This window comes from Eubalaena glacialis, chromosome X (genome assembly GCF_028564815.1).
Source record: "Eubalaena glacialis isolate mEubGla1 chromosome X, mEubGla1.1.hap2.+ XY, whole genome shotgun sequence".
NCBI lineage: Eukaryota > Metazoa > Chordata > Mammalia > Artiodactyla > Balaenidae > Eubalaena > Eubalaena glacialis.
In genome coordinates this window covers 22,920,570-22,940,413 of record NC_083736.1, presented here as the reverse complement: position 1 = coordinate 22,940,413, position 19,844 = coordinate 22,920,570, and the positions used below count along the sequence as shown (strand labels likewise).

The 19,844-nt window shown below is 38.4% G+C and overlaps 1 protein-coding gene across 1 annotated transcript; it reads right to left on the bottom strand.

Annotated features, from left to right (window-relative positions):
* Positions 1-918: 918 nt before the first annotated feature.
* LOC133082153 (melanoma-associated antigen B18-like) lies at positions 919-1,956 on the bottom strand. Its single transcript, XM_061178612.1, has one exon. It carries the CDS (start codon positions 1,954-1,956, stop codon positions 919-921), a length of 1,038 nt encoding a protein of 345 aa, XP_061034595.1.
* Positions 1,957-19,844: the final 17,888 nt, after the last annotated feature.

Below are 19,844 nucleotides of genomic sequence, written 5' to 3'. Positions count from 1 at the left end.
CTAGTTTCACCATTTATAACACAATAATTTTCAAAGAGCAGATGCTCAATATTTGGAGAATGAATGAGCCAGTGAGCATGAGTTCTAGTTTATAAATACTTTATTTCTCCTATATTCTTTAATAAGCTAAGCAAATCCAGGTATATATCTTTTATTTTTACAGAATAACAGACTAAAATGGATAAGGGAAACCAAGAACTGCACATTTTTAAAACTTTTTTTCTCCTGTATTTTTTTTTAACATCTTTATTGGAAGTCTCCTGTATTTTTTTGATCCCAGTAATTTTACTGATAAAATTTTTCACATTTCCAAAGAAATGCCAATTACCATGCCATGTTTTATTGTTCTAGTTCTATAAATACGAAAGGTTTCCCAATTTGTGTTACAAAATAATAAAACTCTTAATCTTAACTCTATTAAGTTAAATCTAATAAATATGTAACTGAGGTCACTAATAAATTTAGATTCTGAAATTATTATACCTTCTATTAAAGAAACAACATTTAAAATATAACAAAAAGAAAGAAAGAGAGAAAGGAAGGGAGGGAGGGAAGGGGGAAAGAAAAGAAAAGAGAATAAAAAGGAAAAGAAAAGAAAAGGAAGAGAAAAGATTAAACTCTAAGTTTACCATATAGAATAGGAACACAAAGAGGATATTACACTGTGTTCCCTATAGACCCACCCTGGCCATCCACAACTTAGAATGTTACTGCTCTTTTTCCACAAGGAAAACAACCTTCTCAGACTTCATCATTTGAACTATAACCTAAATAAAAAAGAAAAAAAGGTAAAATTCCAAGTTAGCAATACACAACAGGAACTCAGGGATATACCCTTCTCCAGTCCCACCCTGGCCCTCCACTATTAGAACACTGACACACCTTTTCAACCAAAAAGTGAAGAACCAGCCTCGAACTTCACTGAGCCTGGGAGAAGTTGCTGGCCGTGGCCCTGGAGCGTGCACTGGCCATGGCAGCAGTACGAGCCCTGGCTGCCATTCTTGCTTGGGCTCTCTCTTCCTCGTCTCTCAAAGCTTCTTCATACCAGGATGGGAAGGCACTGGGCACTGTATCATAAACCTTGGCTAAAAACTCCAGGATTTTCATCTTGCTGGTTTCAACGTGGGCTCTTGGACCCCATAGGAACTCATAGTGTGGAGGATTGCTGTTGGCCACCTGGCGGTACTCCAGGTACTTTAGCTGCACCAAATCTTCAGTGATGACCTTCTTGGGATCCCCATAGATGAAGTGCTTCCTTTCAGCATGTACACCCATCATATTCAGCACTTGCCAGATCTCCTCTTCAGGGGCACAGTTGCCCTTCATGAAGATCACACCCAGCACGATCATCAGGAGCCCGGTCTTGGGCATGTTCTCTTCTTCATTCATCGTTCCATTGAAGGTGAGGTCTAGTTTGCTGACAAGGGCATAGCAGTGCCTGGTAGGATCCACTTCCTTCAAATCAAGACCAAAGGCCAGCTCCATGTGCTCAGAGGCTCTCTTGAGGATCTCATTGAAATGACACTTGTACTTTTTGATAACAAACTTCAGCATGTCTGCCTTAGTAATTGGCTCTTTTTTTTGATACTTCTGCAGCAGGAACTGCACCAACAAAACCACCTTCTTGTGTAAAGGATCTCTGCGTGAGTCCTCAGTGCCCTTGGAGGATTTTGAGCTTTCCTTCTTTTGGCTGTTGGTACCTTCATCTGAATTGGTGCATGAAACAGCTGCACTAGCATTGGTGGTTCCCTGAGGTCCCTCAGGAGTGCTAGATGTCCCAGCAGCAGGCATATTCTGAGGCCTGTCCTCAAAGAGAGGATAGACAGAGGAAGGGGACTCTCCTGCTGCTGCTGCTGCTGCCCCAGTGGCCTGAGCATCCTCCAGACCCTGGGTCTCAGCATGGGCCTGGCGGCGTTTCTCACGGGCACGGAGCTTACTCTTCTGACCTCGAGGCATGATGACTCTGGTCAGGGACTGCAGGCAGTTGTTCAATCTTCCAAGGTTGATGAGAGGTCACCGAAGAAGACAGAGGAAGAGATGGTGTGTATAGCCTCGATAGGGAGATTCTTCTACCTTGGCTCCAAGAAAAGCTGCCTCTGCTTTTCCCCTTAAGGGTACTGTTTTAGGAACCCACGAGACAGGGGCCGGCAGGACTCTGTGGACCGCCTCTATTCTGCGGGAGCTTGTCACCTCAGTTCTAACCCAGGATACTAAACTTGACTCCTGACCAGTCCTTTGACTCCTCCCTCTGCTGATTTGAGGCTACCCCTTCAGACCAAGGATTCCCATCCCACAAATTCTGCAGGCGGAAGTGGAGGAGGGGTTGGGCATAATAGCCACGCTTGAGCCCCTCGGGGGCCGACAGTGGGGTTGGGTCATGTCAGTACAGGGCGGGGCTCTGTGGGGCCGCTTCACTTCTGGGAGGAGTGTATCCCTTCAGTTCTAACAAAGATTACTCACCTCGACACCTCTCCAATCCTGGGACTCCTCCGTCTGCTGATACGAGGCCACACCTCTCAGACCGAAGCCTCAGGCTCTATAGCTGGTGTGACAGAAGTTAGGGAGAGCGCTTCCGGCCACGCCCACCTGGGCTTCCCAGCGTTATAGCAGAGGTGGGGTTCTGGGGGCCTCCCTCTCTCTTCTGGGAGGCGGAGGAGTCATGCAGAACTCACACTGGGGTCTTACCTGACTCCTGGCAGGGCCCGGGGCTTCTTCCTCTGCTGAGATGAGTCAGCTGGCCTCAGACCAAGTTCTCATTTCCCGCAGAACCCCCAGTTGGAAGTAAGGGGGAACCTGAGCCTAGCAGCCGTGTCTGGGGTCTCCCAAGACTGACAGTAGGGGGGCTCTTTGTGGCCTCTTATTTTGGAGTGGGTTCTCCCCTCTGTCACCCTTCAGTGTCTTACCTTGATGCCTTGTAGGTGCTGGGCTACTTCTCTGCTGACACGGCACCAAACCCATCAGGTAAGGCATAAATCTGTAAATAATTTAAGGAGAATTGACATCTGTACAATATTCTACTCACCATGAATAAACATAATATGTTGCTGTATTTGAGACTTCTTTTACCTAAATCGATCAGTAATTTTTTATATTTGCTTCCATAAAGATCATGTGCATTTTTGTTAGTTCTCTTTTTAGGTATATTTTGGATATCGCTGCTGTTTTGAATGGTGTATTTTCCATTACATATTCTAATTAGTTACTTATTTTGTGTGATAAGAGTTCTCCTTTTGGTATAGTGATCTTCTACACCAGCTTTCTGAAGTTCCTTATACATTTGAATATTTGGCAGCCAATTTCTTTGGAGTTTTTAATTAGAGGATCGTATTACCTCTTTTCATTATTCATGACTTTTATTTTGGTATTGCTGTGTATGGCTGTATACTGGCTATGCAATCCAGTCCAGGTTTGAACAGCAAAGTTGGTACCATACCTCCGTGTCCTCTTCTGGACTTTATTGGGAATGTTTCTAACATTTCACACTTATATATGTTTGCTGTTGATTTAACAATATGGAAATTCCATTCTAATGTAAGTTTTCTAAAAGTTATTACCATGAACAGGTGTTGAGTTTTTATCAATTTCTTTACTCCCACACATGATCAAATGCTTTCTCTTCTCTGTCTGTTAACATAGTGAATTCCAATACTACTCTTTGTTAGCAAAACCATTCCAGAGGTGACGCTGCAATTCTATTAGGAGATACATAATGTCTGTAGTTTCCTTTGTGGTGATGTTGTCAGTCATTGAGGATCATCACTGTCATCCATTAATCCATTAGGGCTGCTGAGTTGTAATTCTCTAATTCTATCATTCCTTCTCAAGATTATTAGCTGAAATATATCTATAGGTAGAACCTTCTGTTATCCTCCCTTTTGTTTTCTTGAGGTGAGCCTTACAAGGCCCTATTTTACTGCCTAGAAACATAGATAGATAGATAGATAAAGAAAGCTAAGTCTCTCTTTGTCTAATCAATATCAGAACAGTCTTCAGCCCAAAATTGTTTCATATTTTTTATAATTTTAAATAACAAAAAAATCTTGCTTGAGAACAAAACCAGTTAATAACTGGTTGAATAATTCATCTGTCATTAATTACTATTAATGAGCAGCATTGGAATAATCAATGTTCAGGCCCTAGAATTTATCACATGACATATTATTTGTGCCTACAGATGGTTATAATTTTGGAAGACATAGAAAATTTTCCTATGATTTATTCAAAGCCAGCTTTCTTTGAAGGGATATAGTTTCTCTTTTCTTTCTATATAGCTATCCAGTCGTTATGCTAGTTGAGTTTTACTTTTTTCTTTATACATTCCAGTGTGGATATGGCAAGTAGTGTAAGTGTTATTACTATTTTAGTTTATGCATATGTAGACATAAAAACAAATTGTGGCACTCTGTCCTCTGGGTTCACAAATTTATTCAATATAGGGCTGTCCTAATGGACTTCATATAAGGACTCCATTAATGTGGTCAATGCAAAAATATCTGATTTGTTTGAATAAATATGCTAATATGTTGCCTCAGTTTATTAAAATAATTTTTCCAACTTCTCATTTCACTTGTTAGTAAATTAAATGTTTAGATTTTTGAATGAATATTTACTTCTTGAGTAGGTAACATTGTTGGTTGTTTCTAAGTTAATAAGCCTGGAAATACAGAATGTTATAGAGCAAAGACACTCAAACTGTGGGTAAGGAGTCTTAGGTTATAAACTAACTGTTACAACTATTTGAGTTCTTTATCTATTATAACCTCCTTCTCCCCCTGTGCTTCCGCCCATCCTGCTTCCCCCGAATGGTATAATAATGCCTTCTCAAGCAGAAGTCATTTAGAGTGATTCAGCCCCTAATAATAACTTGAGCCTTTCAATGGCTGAAGACTTTGTTCCCCTTTACTTTCTGTTTCAGTTCGACTTGAACAAATTGTCCACACTTAAATCTGCTGTGTCCAGTACCATTTCAACCCTTTCAATGGCCACACTGCCAATGAAGGACTGAATTTCTGAAGGCTTCCTCATCCCCACGCCTCATTCTCTAAAACATCAGCTCCAGCCAGGATAATGATATTAAGGAGGAACAAGACATGTTAGTGATCGAGGCCACTTTAGAGGAATGGGTGCACTGTCTTCAATGAGCCCAATACCTGTGACACCATGCTTAGACTGACATAGCCAGGAATCACTTTGTCAGCTTAAGAGAACTCTGCTTTTGAATACATAACTTCGCCCCTTGCCAGGCAACCAAAATAACTGAGTAGAGAGTTTACTTAAGAAATAGAAAATGTTAATATGGCCTAGTAAATGGAAGATAAGGAAGTGTCCAAGGGTACATGTTACTGAGTCAGGGCCAGGACTAAGGTGAGGTGAGTGATAAAATAAATAAATTTTCTTTATTTTAAATAATGAAATAAATAAATGCAAATAAATACAGTTTTAAATAAAGACAGGATCTGACGCTGCACTTGCATGATGCTGAGAGTGAGTGCCTCACTTGTTTAACCCTATTTTTAGCCAGTGGATGGTGTTTTTATTTAAAAGTGTGATATTTTCTTATCATGGATTTTGGCATTTATTTTGACTTTTTAAAATATTGAATTGAGACATAATTTATCTTGATTACTGAGATTTTTTTGGTTCCCCCCTTACCTTAAATTTTTTTTTTTTTAAATAAATTTATTTATTTATTTTATTTTTGGCTGTGTTGGGTCTTCGTCCCTGTGCGAGGGCTCTCTCCAGTTGCGGCGAGTGGGGGCCACTCTTCATCGCGGCGCGCGGGCCTCTCACTATCGCGGCCTCTCTTGTTGCGGAGCACAGGCTCCCGACGCCCAGGCTCAGTAGTTGTGGCTCACGGGCCCAGTTGCTCTGCGGTATGTGGGATCCTCCCAGACCAGGGCTCGAACCCATGTCCCCTGCACTGGCAGGCGGACTCTCAACCACTGCACCACCAGGGAAGCCCTACCTTAAATTTTGAACTCAAGATGAAGGCCTGACTTGTCTCACCCTAGCCCCAGTCCTGGTAGGTCTTTAGTGTTTAATATTAATCCTGGCCTCACACTTTTAAGAGCATCATTACTTAATTATACCTTGCCTTGTTTTAAATTTTAGGCATCATTTCACTGCCTGCTTTTGTGATCTTGAGCAGTAAAACTACCCTATATGAGACGCCATTAAAAAAAAAAAAAGGTTTAGAGTAGATAATAAAGATATTCTTTTTACTGAGTTGGTGGGATGATTAAATAAAAGTATATATGAGAAAATACTTTGTAAACTTTACAAATTATTAGTTGTTTAGAAATATTTATTGGGTTGAAACTTTGAGAAAGTCCTAAAAATCAGTCTTGATCCATCCTTTGAGATACCCAGTGGATTAATTTTCCATTGCTGCATAGCAAGTTATCACAGACTCAGTGGCTTAAGATAACACCCACTTATTATCTCCCAGTTCTGTTGGTGAGTAGTCTAGATGCAGTTCATTTGTGTTCTCTGCTCAGGTCCTCACTCTCAAGGTGTCTTATTGGCTGAGCTGTGTTCTTATCAGGAGGCTCTGGGCAAGGATCCACTTCAAGGATTCAGGTTGTTGGCAGAATGAAGTTCCTTGTGATTGTGGAACTGAGGTCTCCATTTCCTTGCTTGCTGTCAGACAGGGGCCATTCTTAGCTCCTAGAAGTTGATTGCATTCCTTGCTGCATGGCCCTCTCCATTTTCAAAGCCCACAGTGAAGAATCTCCTTCATGTAGAATCCCCAGAACTTTGAATCCATTTCACCAGGAAGACAGAGTCTTGCCCCTTTTAAGGGCTCACTTGATTAGGTCAGGTCCACCAAGGATAATCTCCCTTTCTTAAAGTCAACTGTGCCATGTAACATAACCTAATCATGGAAGCAATATTCCATCATATTCACAGGTCCCTCCTGCACTCAATGGGAGGGGATTAAACAGGAGTGTGAGCCATGTAGGGTAAGCTTAAAATTCTGCCTGTCACAACTAGAAAAAAATAAATGATTGCAGAATTTCTGACCACAGTGGTAGCTGGAACTCCCAAGTTGCATATGCTATACTAAATTTAGAATGAAGGGTTTTAAAGTCTCTAATGCTATGGGTTGTGTTTTTGCTTTTTTTTTTTTTTTAAACACTTGTTCCTGATGGCCGTTAGCAAATACCAAATACGGGGGTATTTGGAACATTTAAAATCTGATCAGTTAAGAGGTTTTGGTTTTTTGTTCATTTGTTTTCTTATTATTTTCACTCTTAGTGGAATGTTAGAACTAACCCTCTCAGTATATATCAATGTATGTGCACTCATGGGGCAGGCAAGAAGGCATGGGAAGACAAGTTATCAACTACTACAAGATAAGTGAGAAGTACCCTAAGAAAGAAGTGGTTGTGACTGGAAAACTTTAATTAGCCTAGTGTCCTACACTGTTTTAAATCTAAAGTGTGACTGAATTATGGAATGGGGCACATGGGTTTCCCCACCCCATTCTCTAAAACATCTGTTATTGAGCTACAGAGATATGAGGGGAAATAGTAAGGAGGGAGGACAAATATTTTAAAGTAAAAATAATAATAACTACTTATTTGTTGAGGACCCATTATGTTCAAGGAAGTGTGCTATGTCCATTATAGTACTTCACCTGTGGTGTAGGTTTTATTTATTGGATTATACAGGCAAAGGAACTGAGGCTTTTAAGATTAAGAAGCTTTCATTCATCCATTTAGTTTTTATTTACTAAACCAGGAACTTGACCACAGTCATGAAGAAACCAAAGGCTTAGACTAAACAAGAGATAGAGAAAAGGGGTGTCAGAGAAGTTTTTTTTTTCCTGGTCAGAAGTGGCAAAGATTCCTTGACAGTAGATAAGCAACTTTATTTAGTTTTATGTGTTGCATTCAACCCTGTTCATTACTTTCTGTCTTAGCCTTTTCTTTGTTTTTTTCTTTGTAATATTACTCATAATTTTGATAAGCAAAATGATGGTTAAAAGTTGGTCTCAACTATAAACGAGTATTAAAGTCATTATAAGGAAAAAATTAACATCGTATTTATTATAAGGACATTGTTCACTATAGAATCATCTTAAGCATTCAGTTGAAAAGACCTTTAAGGAAATATGCTCTTAGTTTAGCTCTTTTATTTAAGAGAAACTATGTTGTTTTTAAATTTATTTATTTATTTGTTTGTTTATTTATTTATTTTTGGCTGTGTTGGGTCTTTGTTGCTGCACGTGGGCTTTCTCTAGTTGCAGCAAGCGGGGGCTACTCTTCATTGTGGTGCACAGACTTCTCATTGCAGTGGCTTCTCTTGTTGTGGAGCACAAGCTCTAGGAGAGTGGGCTTCAGTAGTTGTGGCGCACGGGCTTCAGTAGTTGTGTCTCGCGGGCTCTAGAGTGCAGGCTCAGTAGTTGTGGCGCATGGGCTTAGTTGCTCCACGGCATGTGGGATCTTCCTGGACCAGGGCTCGAACCCGTGTCCCCTGCATTGGCAGGTGGATTCTTAACCACTGTGCCACCAGGGAAGCCCTATGTTGTTTTTAATCTGGTGGACAATTAGATGTCGGTTTTTACTCAAGTCAAAAGTAGAATCTCAAAGTCAGATTTATGTATTCTTAGAGCAAGTGAACATGTTCTTTTTTTTTTTTTTTTTTGGCTGCATTGGGTTTTCGTTGCTGCACGTGGGCTTTCTCTAGTCGCTGTGAGCGGGGGCTACTCTGCGTTGCAGTGAGCAGGCTTCTCATTGCGGTGGCTTCTCTCGTTGCGGAGCACAGGCTCGAGGCATGCGGGTTTCAGTAGTTGTGCCATGTGGGCCCCAGAGCGTACGGGCTTCAGTAATTGTGGCATGCAGGCCCTAGAGCGTGCAGGCTTCAGTAGTTGCAGTGCGTGGGCTCAGTAGTTGCGGCACACGGGCTCAGTAGTTGTGGCTCGCGGGCTCTAGAGTGCAGGCTCAGTAGTTGTGGCACACGGGCTTAGTTGCTTCGCAGCATGTAGGATCCTCCCAGATCAGGGATGGAACCCGTGACATGTCCCCTGCATTGGCAGGCAGATTCTTAACCAAGCAGGTGAACATGTTCTGATTCTATGCACTTTGAATACCAAGTTGACCTCATATATTTTGTTCCCACTTTAATATTTTTCTGAATGTAAAACATTATCATCCTTAATGCAGCAGTAAGTTATTGATAAGTAATTCAACCATGCACTGTGCTGGGAGCTGAGGAGAAAATGGTGAGCAAAATGTGAGCAGACCCTGCCTTCCTAGAACTTATTGTCTAGTGGGAATGACAGATGTAAATCCAATAGATACGTATATACATTTATTACAAACTGTTAAACATTACAAAGGAAAAGGACAGAGAGATAAAATAGTGGGATACTATCTGATTCTATAAATTTGGGAAGGCTGTCCTGAAGAATTAGTATCTTAACCTAGAAAAAAGGATGAATGTGAGTTAGGTTAACAAGGGTGGGGTGAGGTTTGGAAACTGTTCCTTATGGGAACCGCCTGTACAGAGGTCTGATTGAATAATAAAGTTGGCGGACTGGAAGAAGACCACTCAGTGGACTGGAAGGAAGACCACTTTAGCTTGAGTGTGAAAGTCAATGGGTAGAGTGTAGTAAAAGAGTTTGGGTTTCTTCTTAGATGCAAAATGAAACAACTAAAAGTTTTAAAGCAGGCGAATGACCTGCTCAGATATGCATTTTATAAAGATCACTGTGGCTGCGGTGTAAAAAAAAAAGGGAAACAAAGCAAAACAAACAAAAAACACATAGGAAAAAGAATTCCAGATACTTGTACAGTATTCCAGGATTGTGACATCAGAGATGGAGAAATTTGGACAGATTAGAAAGTTGTGTATAGGTAGAATTTGCAAGACTCATGTGCTAGTTTGCACATGGATGGTGTAGGAGAACATAGTGTCAAAAATGCCCGCTTATATCCATGGCCTGTGCAACTGCATTCACAGTTGCATCACCTACTGAGATTGGGAATTCTGCAAGTGTACAATTTATCAAGAGTAGGATTGATAAGAATGGATGTAATTTGGAGGTATGGTTGTGAGTTCAATTTAAAGAGGGTTGTGTTTGAAGCACTTTTAATAAATATGCAGGTGAAGATATCAGGTAAGCAGAAATATATATGAAGCTGAATATTAGAGGAGAGGCCTGGGCTTAAGATGCACATCTGAAGTCATGAGCAGGTATTTGAAAATGGAAGCAATGAACATGAATGAGATTGGCAAGGAAGAGCGTACAGAGTGAAATAAAAAATATGTAGGCAACCCAACATTTTAAAAATGGGCAGCGAAGCGTACTTATTGTAGGAGAATTAGAGTATACAGAAAACAATTTAATCTCCCATAATTCTGTTGCATATATATAAAGATTATCAATGTTTTGGTGCCAGAGCTTGCCATTCCTATGAATATCCAATAAACGTTTTTACTTTTAATCAGTAGAGATAGCAATTTCTTATTCAATGTTGATGAATAAATTAATCCACTCATAACATTGTTGAACTATAAGCATAATAAAGTAATGAATAAAGAAATAAATACATTCTATAAAGAGTTAAACCCATATACTCAGTAACTCTAGTTATGACATCTAGAGAATTTGGTGAACTTCAGTTCTATACTGTATTCGCTTCAGAAAAACTCATTATCACCAGTTGAAAAACAGCACAAAGCATATGTTCTGTTGATGGCAGCATTGTGTTGCTATGTGAAGGACAACTCATTAAATGTACATTATGATGGCAAAGTAGAAAAAGTCATTATCGGCTTTTCCTAGACTGAGTCATTTGTGTTTCTATTAACATGAATATTAACTGTTTTTTTCTAATTTGATTTCAATTTAAACAGCTTTTTAAAATGTCAATACATTTTTTAATGCAACTAAAATTCATTTAAAAGAAAAGAAAATGATTGTGTGCATTGTACTTATATGTAAATGTGAAACTGATGGCAAAGCATATTGTGATTAATATGTGATATTTGGTATTTACATTAGAGAGGTCCTTTTCTATTTTCAGTGGTACATAGTTTATGGGGTCTGTTGCAATCATTATGTATAACGTAAGACACCAGCTGAGCCTTAGGATGAGTATGATATTTAAAAATTTATTTTTTCAGAATGAATCAATAAGCTTTGAAGTAATTAACTTCTTCATGGCTTAGAGTCATGCTTTTCCAAAACTTAAGAAACTCTCCAGAATTATTAAATTTCAGGTTCCATTGCATCTACATTTAATGTTGTGATGACTATTGAGATGTGTACATTTATTGTCATTCGAAGGAAGTTGTTTATAAAGGATATTGGACTTTTAAATAAAAATAAGTATTTCCTATTAAACTTTAGTTTTAATCTAGGTCTTTAAACATGAGTTTCATCTTAGCAACTGGATAGTTTTTTTAAACTCAGTTTTCATGGCTTGACATTTTTAAATGTGTAGAGGATTTCACTAAACAATAAGAAATCTCTGATATATTCATGACAGTGAAGTGTAGGATATATAGATAATAAAATATATACAGAGAAGTATATAATACAGAGCTAATATATGAAAAAATCAAAAATGGTTTTAACCAACTCTTCCCTTTTATACTTCTACTATGCCAGACCATTTACTATTTGAATGAAACTAGTTTTTGTTTCCTTTTCCTAGTTCTTGGACTGATGACTGGATAAATAGCCCAAAGACAAACACCAAGAAAGAAAGGTCATGTAGCAGTGACCAAGCCATAGCTGAATTAGACACATCAAGTTCAAACAAAAACATCATGGAGAAGTAAAATAGAACAAAACCAAATAAAACAAAACAACATACATATTTTATGAAACACAACCCTGGTGCAGGCATATCAATCATAATAGCAATCTATTCTTTGACAATATCTATTTTGGACCATTTGCACCATTGTGTAGCAATAAACTCACAATTGAGCATATCCATAATAGCAGTGTTACAATAGAAATTTAGAAAAAAAGTTTTTCCATTTAAAATTTTTACTTGGCTTTTGTGAAGAGGAAATGCTTTTTTTTTAGTGGAAGACTCTGTACAAGAGATATATTATTGAAATAGTGAAAGGCAGGTTTTTTGTAAGGAGAAAATTTGATATTGCTGAAAACTGCCTCTAAATAAAGAAGAAAAAAATGACTTATATTACTTTAGTGTTTTCAGACACAGCATTTGATCATCTCAATGCTGAAAGGTGTGGGTATATATTATTGTTTTTCCCATCTCATGGATGAGAAAGGAAACTGAGGCACAGTTATGCTAAGTGATTTATTTGAATTGTGTAGAACATACATTTCACAGAGCATAGTGGTAAAAATTTGAATATTTTACCATTCTCTCCTCCTATTCCCAGGAACCAATTGCTCTAAATTAGAAAGATATCTTTTCTGGGAGAATTTTCTTCTTGGTGACACTTTGTTTAAAATCCTGTAAAAAAAAAAAAAAAACAGAAAGTAATAAAAAAGAGGTAGAGGAATGTAGTGAACAGTAATAGTAGTAAAACTTCTAGTAATAGCCAAGTCAACAGTAAAGAATATAGTAACCAACTCAAGACACCATGAGATGACGGTGATGAGGAGAATGTATCGGAAAGTTCCTAGATGAATCTTCTTTCCTGTGCTTATTGAACTGTTGACCACTCCTTGTATACAACTGGTTAGGGGTCTAAATAATGCTTGCATGTGCCTGGTAACTTATAATAGACATTAAAAAATATTTGGTGAATGTCATGATGAACATATTGTTGATGGTAGAAAATAATTGAAATTTATGTGTATTTCAACATATATAACAACATATTGATAGTGTGATAATTGAAATTTATATGCATTTTAATATGAATGCTTAGTAATTTTGCATAAATAATTTTTGTAGGGAATGTTATTTTCAAGTAATTTCATGTTGCTTAAAGTTTCAGTTTAACAATTCTAGCAATGAATCTAATGTATTCAGTACCTTGCCTGAGTAGATATGGAACCAGATTTTGCCCTGGAAGAGCTATACTTGTGTAGTTCTTTAAATAGTTTGTTGAGTCAATTAGCTGTTGTCACAATTGTGTTGTATTTTTAAGAAGCCCAAATTCAATGCATATAGCAAGTATTTATTTCTCCCTCATGCTTCTGCAGGTTGGCTGATATTTTGTGATCTTGGCTGAGTTTGTTTGGGCTTGGATCCAAGCTGAAGCTAGGATCCAAGTCGGCTACATGTGTCTGTCATCCTCTTTGCTCCAGGGGCTACTTGTAGCCTCTTCTTCTCATAGCAATGATGCAATATGCATGCATGAGAACAAGTTCTAGGCCACAATCATATAAGCACATTTCAAGTCTCAATTTGTCATGTCCACTAATATCCTATTGGCAAAAGCAAGTCATATGGCCAAACCCAACATCAGTGTATCGTGGATGTATACTCTTCTCATCCAGGTTGGGGCGGAGAAGGTGGGGAGTGAATATTTACTCAACAGTAGTCTAATCTACCATCCATACCTTAATCAAAATGCAATCTGCCTTTGAGTTTTCATTGTGGATCCCCAGAACACAAACTATTTTCTACTTCTTGTTACACAAAGAAAATAGTACAGTAACTAAAAGTGTTTTAAGGTCAGCAGATCTTTAAGACTTTATTTGTTCATAAATAATGCAAAAACTTGAGTGTATGTTACACCACAGGCCTATGTAATCAAAGCTCTCTCACATATATACAGAGATTTTGCTTATTATCCGTTTTTTTGAAATTCTTTGTCAACATTTGTAAAAGGTGGGGAGGACTCGCTAGATGCTTGGACTTTCATATTAATGTTTAGAAACAAGAAGGCATAAAATGTAATCCACTGCCTCAGTGTAATATTCAAAATTATTGCATTTTTAATTAGAGATTTGTCAGGGAGATGCAAAAAGAGAATTCAAACTGCCGATTTGTTGATTGTGCTTAATAAAGACTTGGGATTTTTGAATAAGCTAAAGATTGGCAATTTTCTTACTAGGGCTATCATTGCTTAGAAGCAAACATTTGGTAATCCCAGTTCTATGATGGAGACTGAGTTATCGTGATGTTTTCTGTGAGGACACAATGAAATTTGATTTACTTCTTTATATTTTGAAAGCCACTGGAAACCATGAGGCTTCCCTCACTATCATGGCCTTTATTGGGTTGCTTAACTTGGCCACTTGCTTATATTTTATCTTTTTAAGTTTCAAAATATGAAGGTTTCTGAAAATCACCTGATGTTTTATATCAAAAAAAAGAGAGAGAGAGAATTCCATCATTCCTAAAGCTCATCATACTGTTATTATACTTAACTTTATTTGTAAAAAGAGCTGCTGTTTTTTGTCATGAAGATTGCCTTTGGCAGTTGAATCACTTTATTCTGCATAATGAAAATGATTTTTCTGACAGTAAAGGTACTACTCCTGGCTGAGTGAGTACATGGAGAACTGAGTGGGCCACAAGAGACACCTCTGGGTTGACACTTAGGGAGAAAGTGTCTACATGTCACTGGTCCTCCTCTGAATAGTTAATGAGGAGCTTTCAAGTAACATCCTTTGGAACATCTGTCTCAGGAATCACAAAACTTCTTGATCTTTCTCTCTTCCTGATAAAAATACATAAAATAATATAGTAATAAATAATGAAGTAATATATCATTAATATAGGTATAAATCTGCCCTCAGTAGTTATTTGTTGAATGGTTGAATGACATTTTGTCTATGAATACTTTATACATGTATCTGTTTACTCATAAGCACATATAAACATTAAAAATTTCTGATCAAAATTATATGAATTCATAGTTAACAGTATGTTGAAGTGAGGACCAGCTAAGTAATTTGCCAGTGAAAAATGAAAATGTAGGGCTTCCCTGGTGGTGCAGTGGTTAAGAATCCGCCTGCCAGTGCAAGGGACATGGGTTCGAGCCCTGGTCCGGGAAGATCCCACATGCCGTGGAGCAACTAGGCCCATGCACCACAACTACTGAGCCTGCGCTCTCGAGCCCGTGAGCCACAACTACTGAGCCCGTGTGCCACAACTACTGAAGCCTGCGTGTCTAGAGCCCGTGCTTCGCAACAAGAGAAGCCACCGCAATGGGAAGCCCGCCGGCACCGCAACAAAGAGTAGCCTCTGCTCGCCGCAACTAGAGAAAGCCCGCGTGCAGCAACGAAGACCCCACGCAGCCAAAAATAATAAATAAATAAAATAAATCAATTTTAAAAAAATGAAAATATAGAGCCCCTTGTTCAAAAATTACTGAGGGTTTCTAGATGGTGACAACAGAGCATTGAAGCCAGCATGGGGACTTCTAAGCGTGGGCCCCTTTTTGACTTCAAAGGTAGCATGTCCATGAACTGGTTCTGATTGAAGTATGTGCTATGTATAGAATGCCCTTTCTTTCATATGACAAAAATAATATATCATTGTCTTTGGGAAGCTTAGCAGTATGAATCTCTTTTAGCCTATGTATATGTATTTGCATATATATGTAATAGATACGAATACATACATATTATATATTATGTCATACATAATATTTCAACATGGAGAGTCTACTTTATATAATTATATTACTATTATTTATTTGAGTTATGTAGTCAAAGCATTTGATAGGAGGTCTATAGTATCCTGTCCTATATTTTTCCTCTCAGGATCTTATCCGATTCCTATGTTGAAGAGGGGTGAAGATCAGCATTCCCCACAACTTTCAGGGTCAAACTTAAATTCTGAGTATGTGGCTTACCCTTTCCTTTTTTCTTTTTCTTTGGTTTTTTAAAAAATTTATTTATTTATTTGGCTGCGTTGGGTCTTTGTTGCTGCGCGTGGGCTTTTCTCTAGTTGCTGCAAGTGGGGGTTACTCTTCGTTGCGGTGCATGGGCTTCTCATTGCGGCGGCTTCTCTTTCTGCGGAGCACGGGCTCTAGGTGTGCGGGCTTCAATAGTTGTGGTACACAGGCTCAGTAGTTGTGGCTTGCGGGCTCTAGAGCACAGGCTCAGTAGTTGTGGCGTATGGGCTTAGTTGCTCCACGGCATGTGGGATCTTCTTGGACCGGGGATCGAACCCGTGTCCCCTGCATTGGCAGGCGGATTCTTAACCACTGTGCTACCAGGGAAGTCCCAAGTGTGTGGCTTATCCTTCATTCTCTGAGATTTCCTCCCATTTAAGAGGCTTCTGACATTTGAAGGCCAGAGTGTTTCAGTTATTTGAGATGTCTCAGAAGAGCATCACAGTTTTCTTCTACTCTTTCAATTCCCTTTCTGAATAGAAAGGATTCTAGGTAGAAGTATGCTAGAAAGCCGTTCCCCATCAATCATCTAATAATAACAACAACAACAACAAACATTTTTAAGCACCTGATATATGCCAGTCTCTTTATATTTGTTTCTAATTCTTGTTACTATCCAAGGTAATAGCATTACCCCGATTTCATAGATTTTGAAAACAGTGCTCGGATGGGCTTTTATTATACTGCATTACTTAATTCAGAAGAGATAGAACCACGATGCAACTCTAGATCTGTTCAATATAAATTCCCACATTGCCCTATACTTGCTTATACCACATTGCCAGAAGATGTGCTTAAGGTCAGCAAAGCTACTCTGGGGACAGGAGGAAGGCCAGTCTGGGACACTAAGTATCCAACATAGAGATACAGTGTTCAATTTGTTTCCACAGTTGACCACCATCACTTCTTTCCCTTTTTGTACGCATACCATCAAGAGATGGAGTCAACTTCCTCTCCTCCTGAGTCTGAGCTGGCTTTGTGATTTACTTTGACCAGTAGGATATGGCAGGTATGACACTGTGTGAGTTCCAGGCCTAACTTTGAAGAGGCATCTTCTGCTTTCTCTTTACAGGGAGCCAGCCTCCATGATGTAAAGAAGCTGAGATCAGAAAACTGATATATGAGACAGCATATGAGGATAGAGAGGACCAGCCATGTAAGTGAAGCCTTCTTGTATGTCCCAGACTAGCTCAACCACCAGTCAAATGCAGCTGAGAGAGTGACTTCAGCCATTGTTATATGTAACAGAAGAACTGCCCAGCCAAGCCCTGCCTGAATTCCTGACCTAGAAAATTTTAAGAAATGAAGAAATGATACATTGCTGTTTTTTAAGCAACTAACTGGTTTGTTTTATAGCAATAGACACTGAAACACAGGGAAACTTGGGGGCTATCATGTTTTAGCATAGCTGGCAATTTCAACAGCTACAAAGCCCTGGCTGACTATCTTGAATAGAGGTATGCTTGGGCAAAAATGTGTTCTAAGACTCCATGGGAGTTCTACTATAATTGCTTAGGTCTCCTTTGGGAGAAAGTCTATCTGCAGAAGTTTTGATGTCACTTAATTCTGCATCAGAGCAGCCCATGAATACCCTTAATTGCTGGAGGAATGAAATACATAAGAAAGAATACCCTGCTTGCCTTAGGGTTAAATCCATCAATGCTGTTTCCTTTCCAAGATGTCAAAGTCATTATGTCTCTGTATTCTGTTTTCTTTGTCATGGTTTCTGCTCTCGTGAGAAAAAAAACTGATTTAAGATAATTTATATTAAAAAATGAACTTTCCATGGAGATACAGCTGAAATTCAGCCCTGTTCATGACTTTTTCAAATTCCTAAGTTTACTTGGGTGTCAGTCCTCTTTGATCATATTTTGCATCTACAACAGAACGCTTGGGGATAAGTACTTGATAACTTTAATATGGCCTCAAACTTTGACATAAAAGGCACAATAATATCATCTTGAAAAAGTTTTCAATACTAATTTCATTTGGTGGGGAATTATGTGATGAAGGCAGGCACATTTGATCAAGATTTAACCATTTTCAGTAGAATGCAATCAACTTTTTCTGTTGCATAAAGTTGAGAACCTCATTCAGAAGATAAAATTAGAAGCCTCAGCTTTCTAAGTCATGATTATAAGGAAACTAACTGCTAAGTAAAAGCTTGCTACATACATGGAAAGTGTATAAGAGGAGTTTTAAAGAGCCATTCCTGTTATATATTTTATTTGATAACTAAAATTTTCACTAGTATCTTAAAGGAAAAAAAAACTTCTTTGAAAGCGAGAGTATTTTTTTTCTGCAGTACATCATATTTTGTTATCCAAAAATAGTTGCCCCTTCACTTAAATAGATATTATTTGACATTAATAACAACAGTACCTTGGTTTTCTCACTTAGTACAGTCGTCCCTTGGTATCCACAAGGGACTGGTTCCTGGACCCCCATGGATACCAAAATTCTCAGATGCTTAAGTTCCTTATATAAAATGGCATAGTGTTTGCATATAACCTACGCATATCCTCCTGTAAACTTTAAATCATCTCTAGACTACTTATAACGTCTAATACAATGGAAATGCTATATAAATAGTTGCTGGTGTGCTGCAAATTTTTAAGTTTTGCTTTTTGGAGCTTTCTGGAATTAAAAAAAAAATATTTTTGACTTGAGGTTGGTTGAATCCATGGATACAGAACCTGCAGACACGGAGGGCTGACTGTATCTTTATGCGATGGTAAAGCATAATGAGTGGTTTGAAGCTTATGTCTTATAAGGTTTTCCAATTACCAGAGTTTTTCTCTGGCTTTAAATGCTTCCACAACAGTCACACAGTCAGTAGGATCATAATAATTTTAATTAATGTTCCTAACAGTTCTGTCCAAATGAGCCATATTAATTATGTCACACAGAACAAGACCAGAAAAAAATTACAGCATAATGCTCTCCAGAAAAATAAGCAACAACACGAACAACAAGACTCAGCAACTTCAGTGAAAACATTACAATCTCCTTTGGCCTCTGGATTATAATAGCAATAGCACCCCTTTCGCCTAGTGCATCAAAAAACAACAGCTCTATTTGCTGTTTAAGGCCTTAAATATCCCTACTCCTATGAAATCTCCTTCTGACCAGCATAATCTCACAGCTCCAGATATGCCTGCCTCCTCATCCTGGCTGTGCAGCATGCTTACTCCCACCTCTGTGCCTGTTCTCAGATTGTTTCTTCTCGGAGGCATACTGCCTCTCTACTAAGTCATGTCAGTTTATTTGTTGGTTTCAGATCAAACCTTACATTCCTTATAGCCTTCCCTACCCACTGCGCCTTGTACTGAAGTCTAGTTATAGTTCATTTACTTATCCATCAAGTCATCAAATACATATTGAGCCCTCCAAGCTGCCAGGCATTCTGCTTAGTGCTGAAGGTGTAGAAATGGAATACACTCTTCCATTTCTCAGGTTGCTAATAATCTCTCTATGGGGATAGGTAAATAGAAAGAAGAATGCTTGGAGAGAGTGATTTGATGGAGATATTTACAGAGAGCTAAAGTGGTACATTTTAGAAATACCTAACTCATGAGGTGAGAAGAGGGGCAGATGTAACTCTAGGGAGACTGTCATTGTGAGAATTGAAAAATAAGCAGAGAAGGTAGGTGAGGTCATTTTGGGAAGAGGGAACAACTTGAGCAAAAATGGTATTTCCTGCATGCCTATATCTGGCTGTATTTTAATTCAGGGATTTAATATTTTTCCCTTGACCAGGTATAAATAACCTTCCTATCCTAGTCTTTTTGCCTTATTTTTTGAATCTGCTCTTTGCTCTTTTATCTTCCAAACCATGTAAGAGTTAAATATAAGTAGGATGTAGTTCGGTAATCAAAAGTGAAAATAAATAAGGAATAACCAGGTAACAAAAAAGAGAGAAAACCCACAAAATAGGATTTACAGACATCAAACTACATGTATTGTGATAAATGTAATTGGACTAAAGTCTTCTAGTTGGATAAAAAAGGAAAACTAAGAATATTTTTAGTTTAATGAGACAAACTGAAACA

What these genes read in the sequence shown, in the direction of transcription:
- LOC133082153 (XM_061178612.1), bottom strand. Translation starts at nt 1,956, where the DNA reads ATGCCTCGAGGTCAGAAGAGTAAGCTCCGTGCCCGTGAGAAACGCCGC.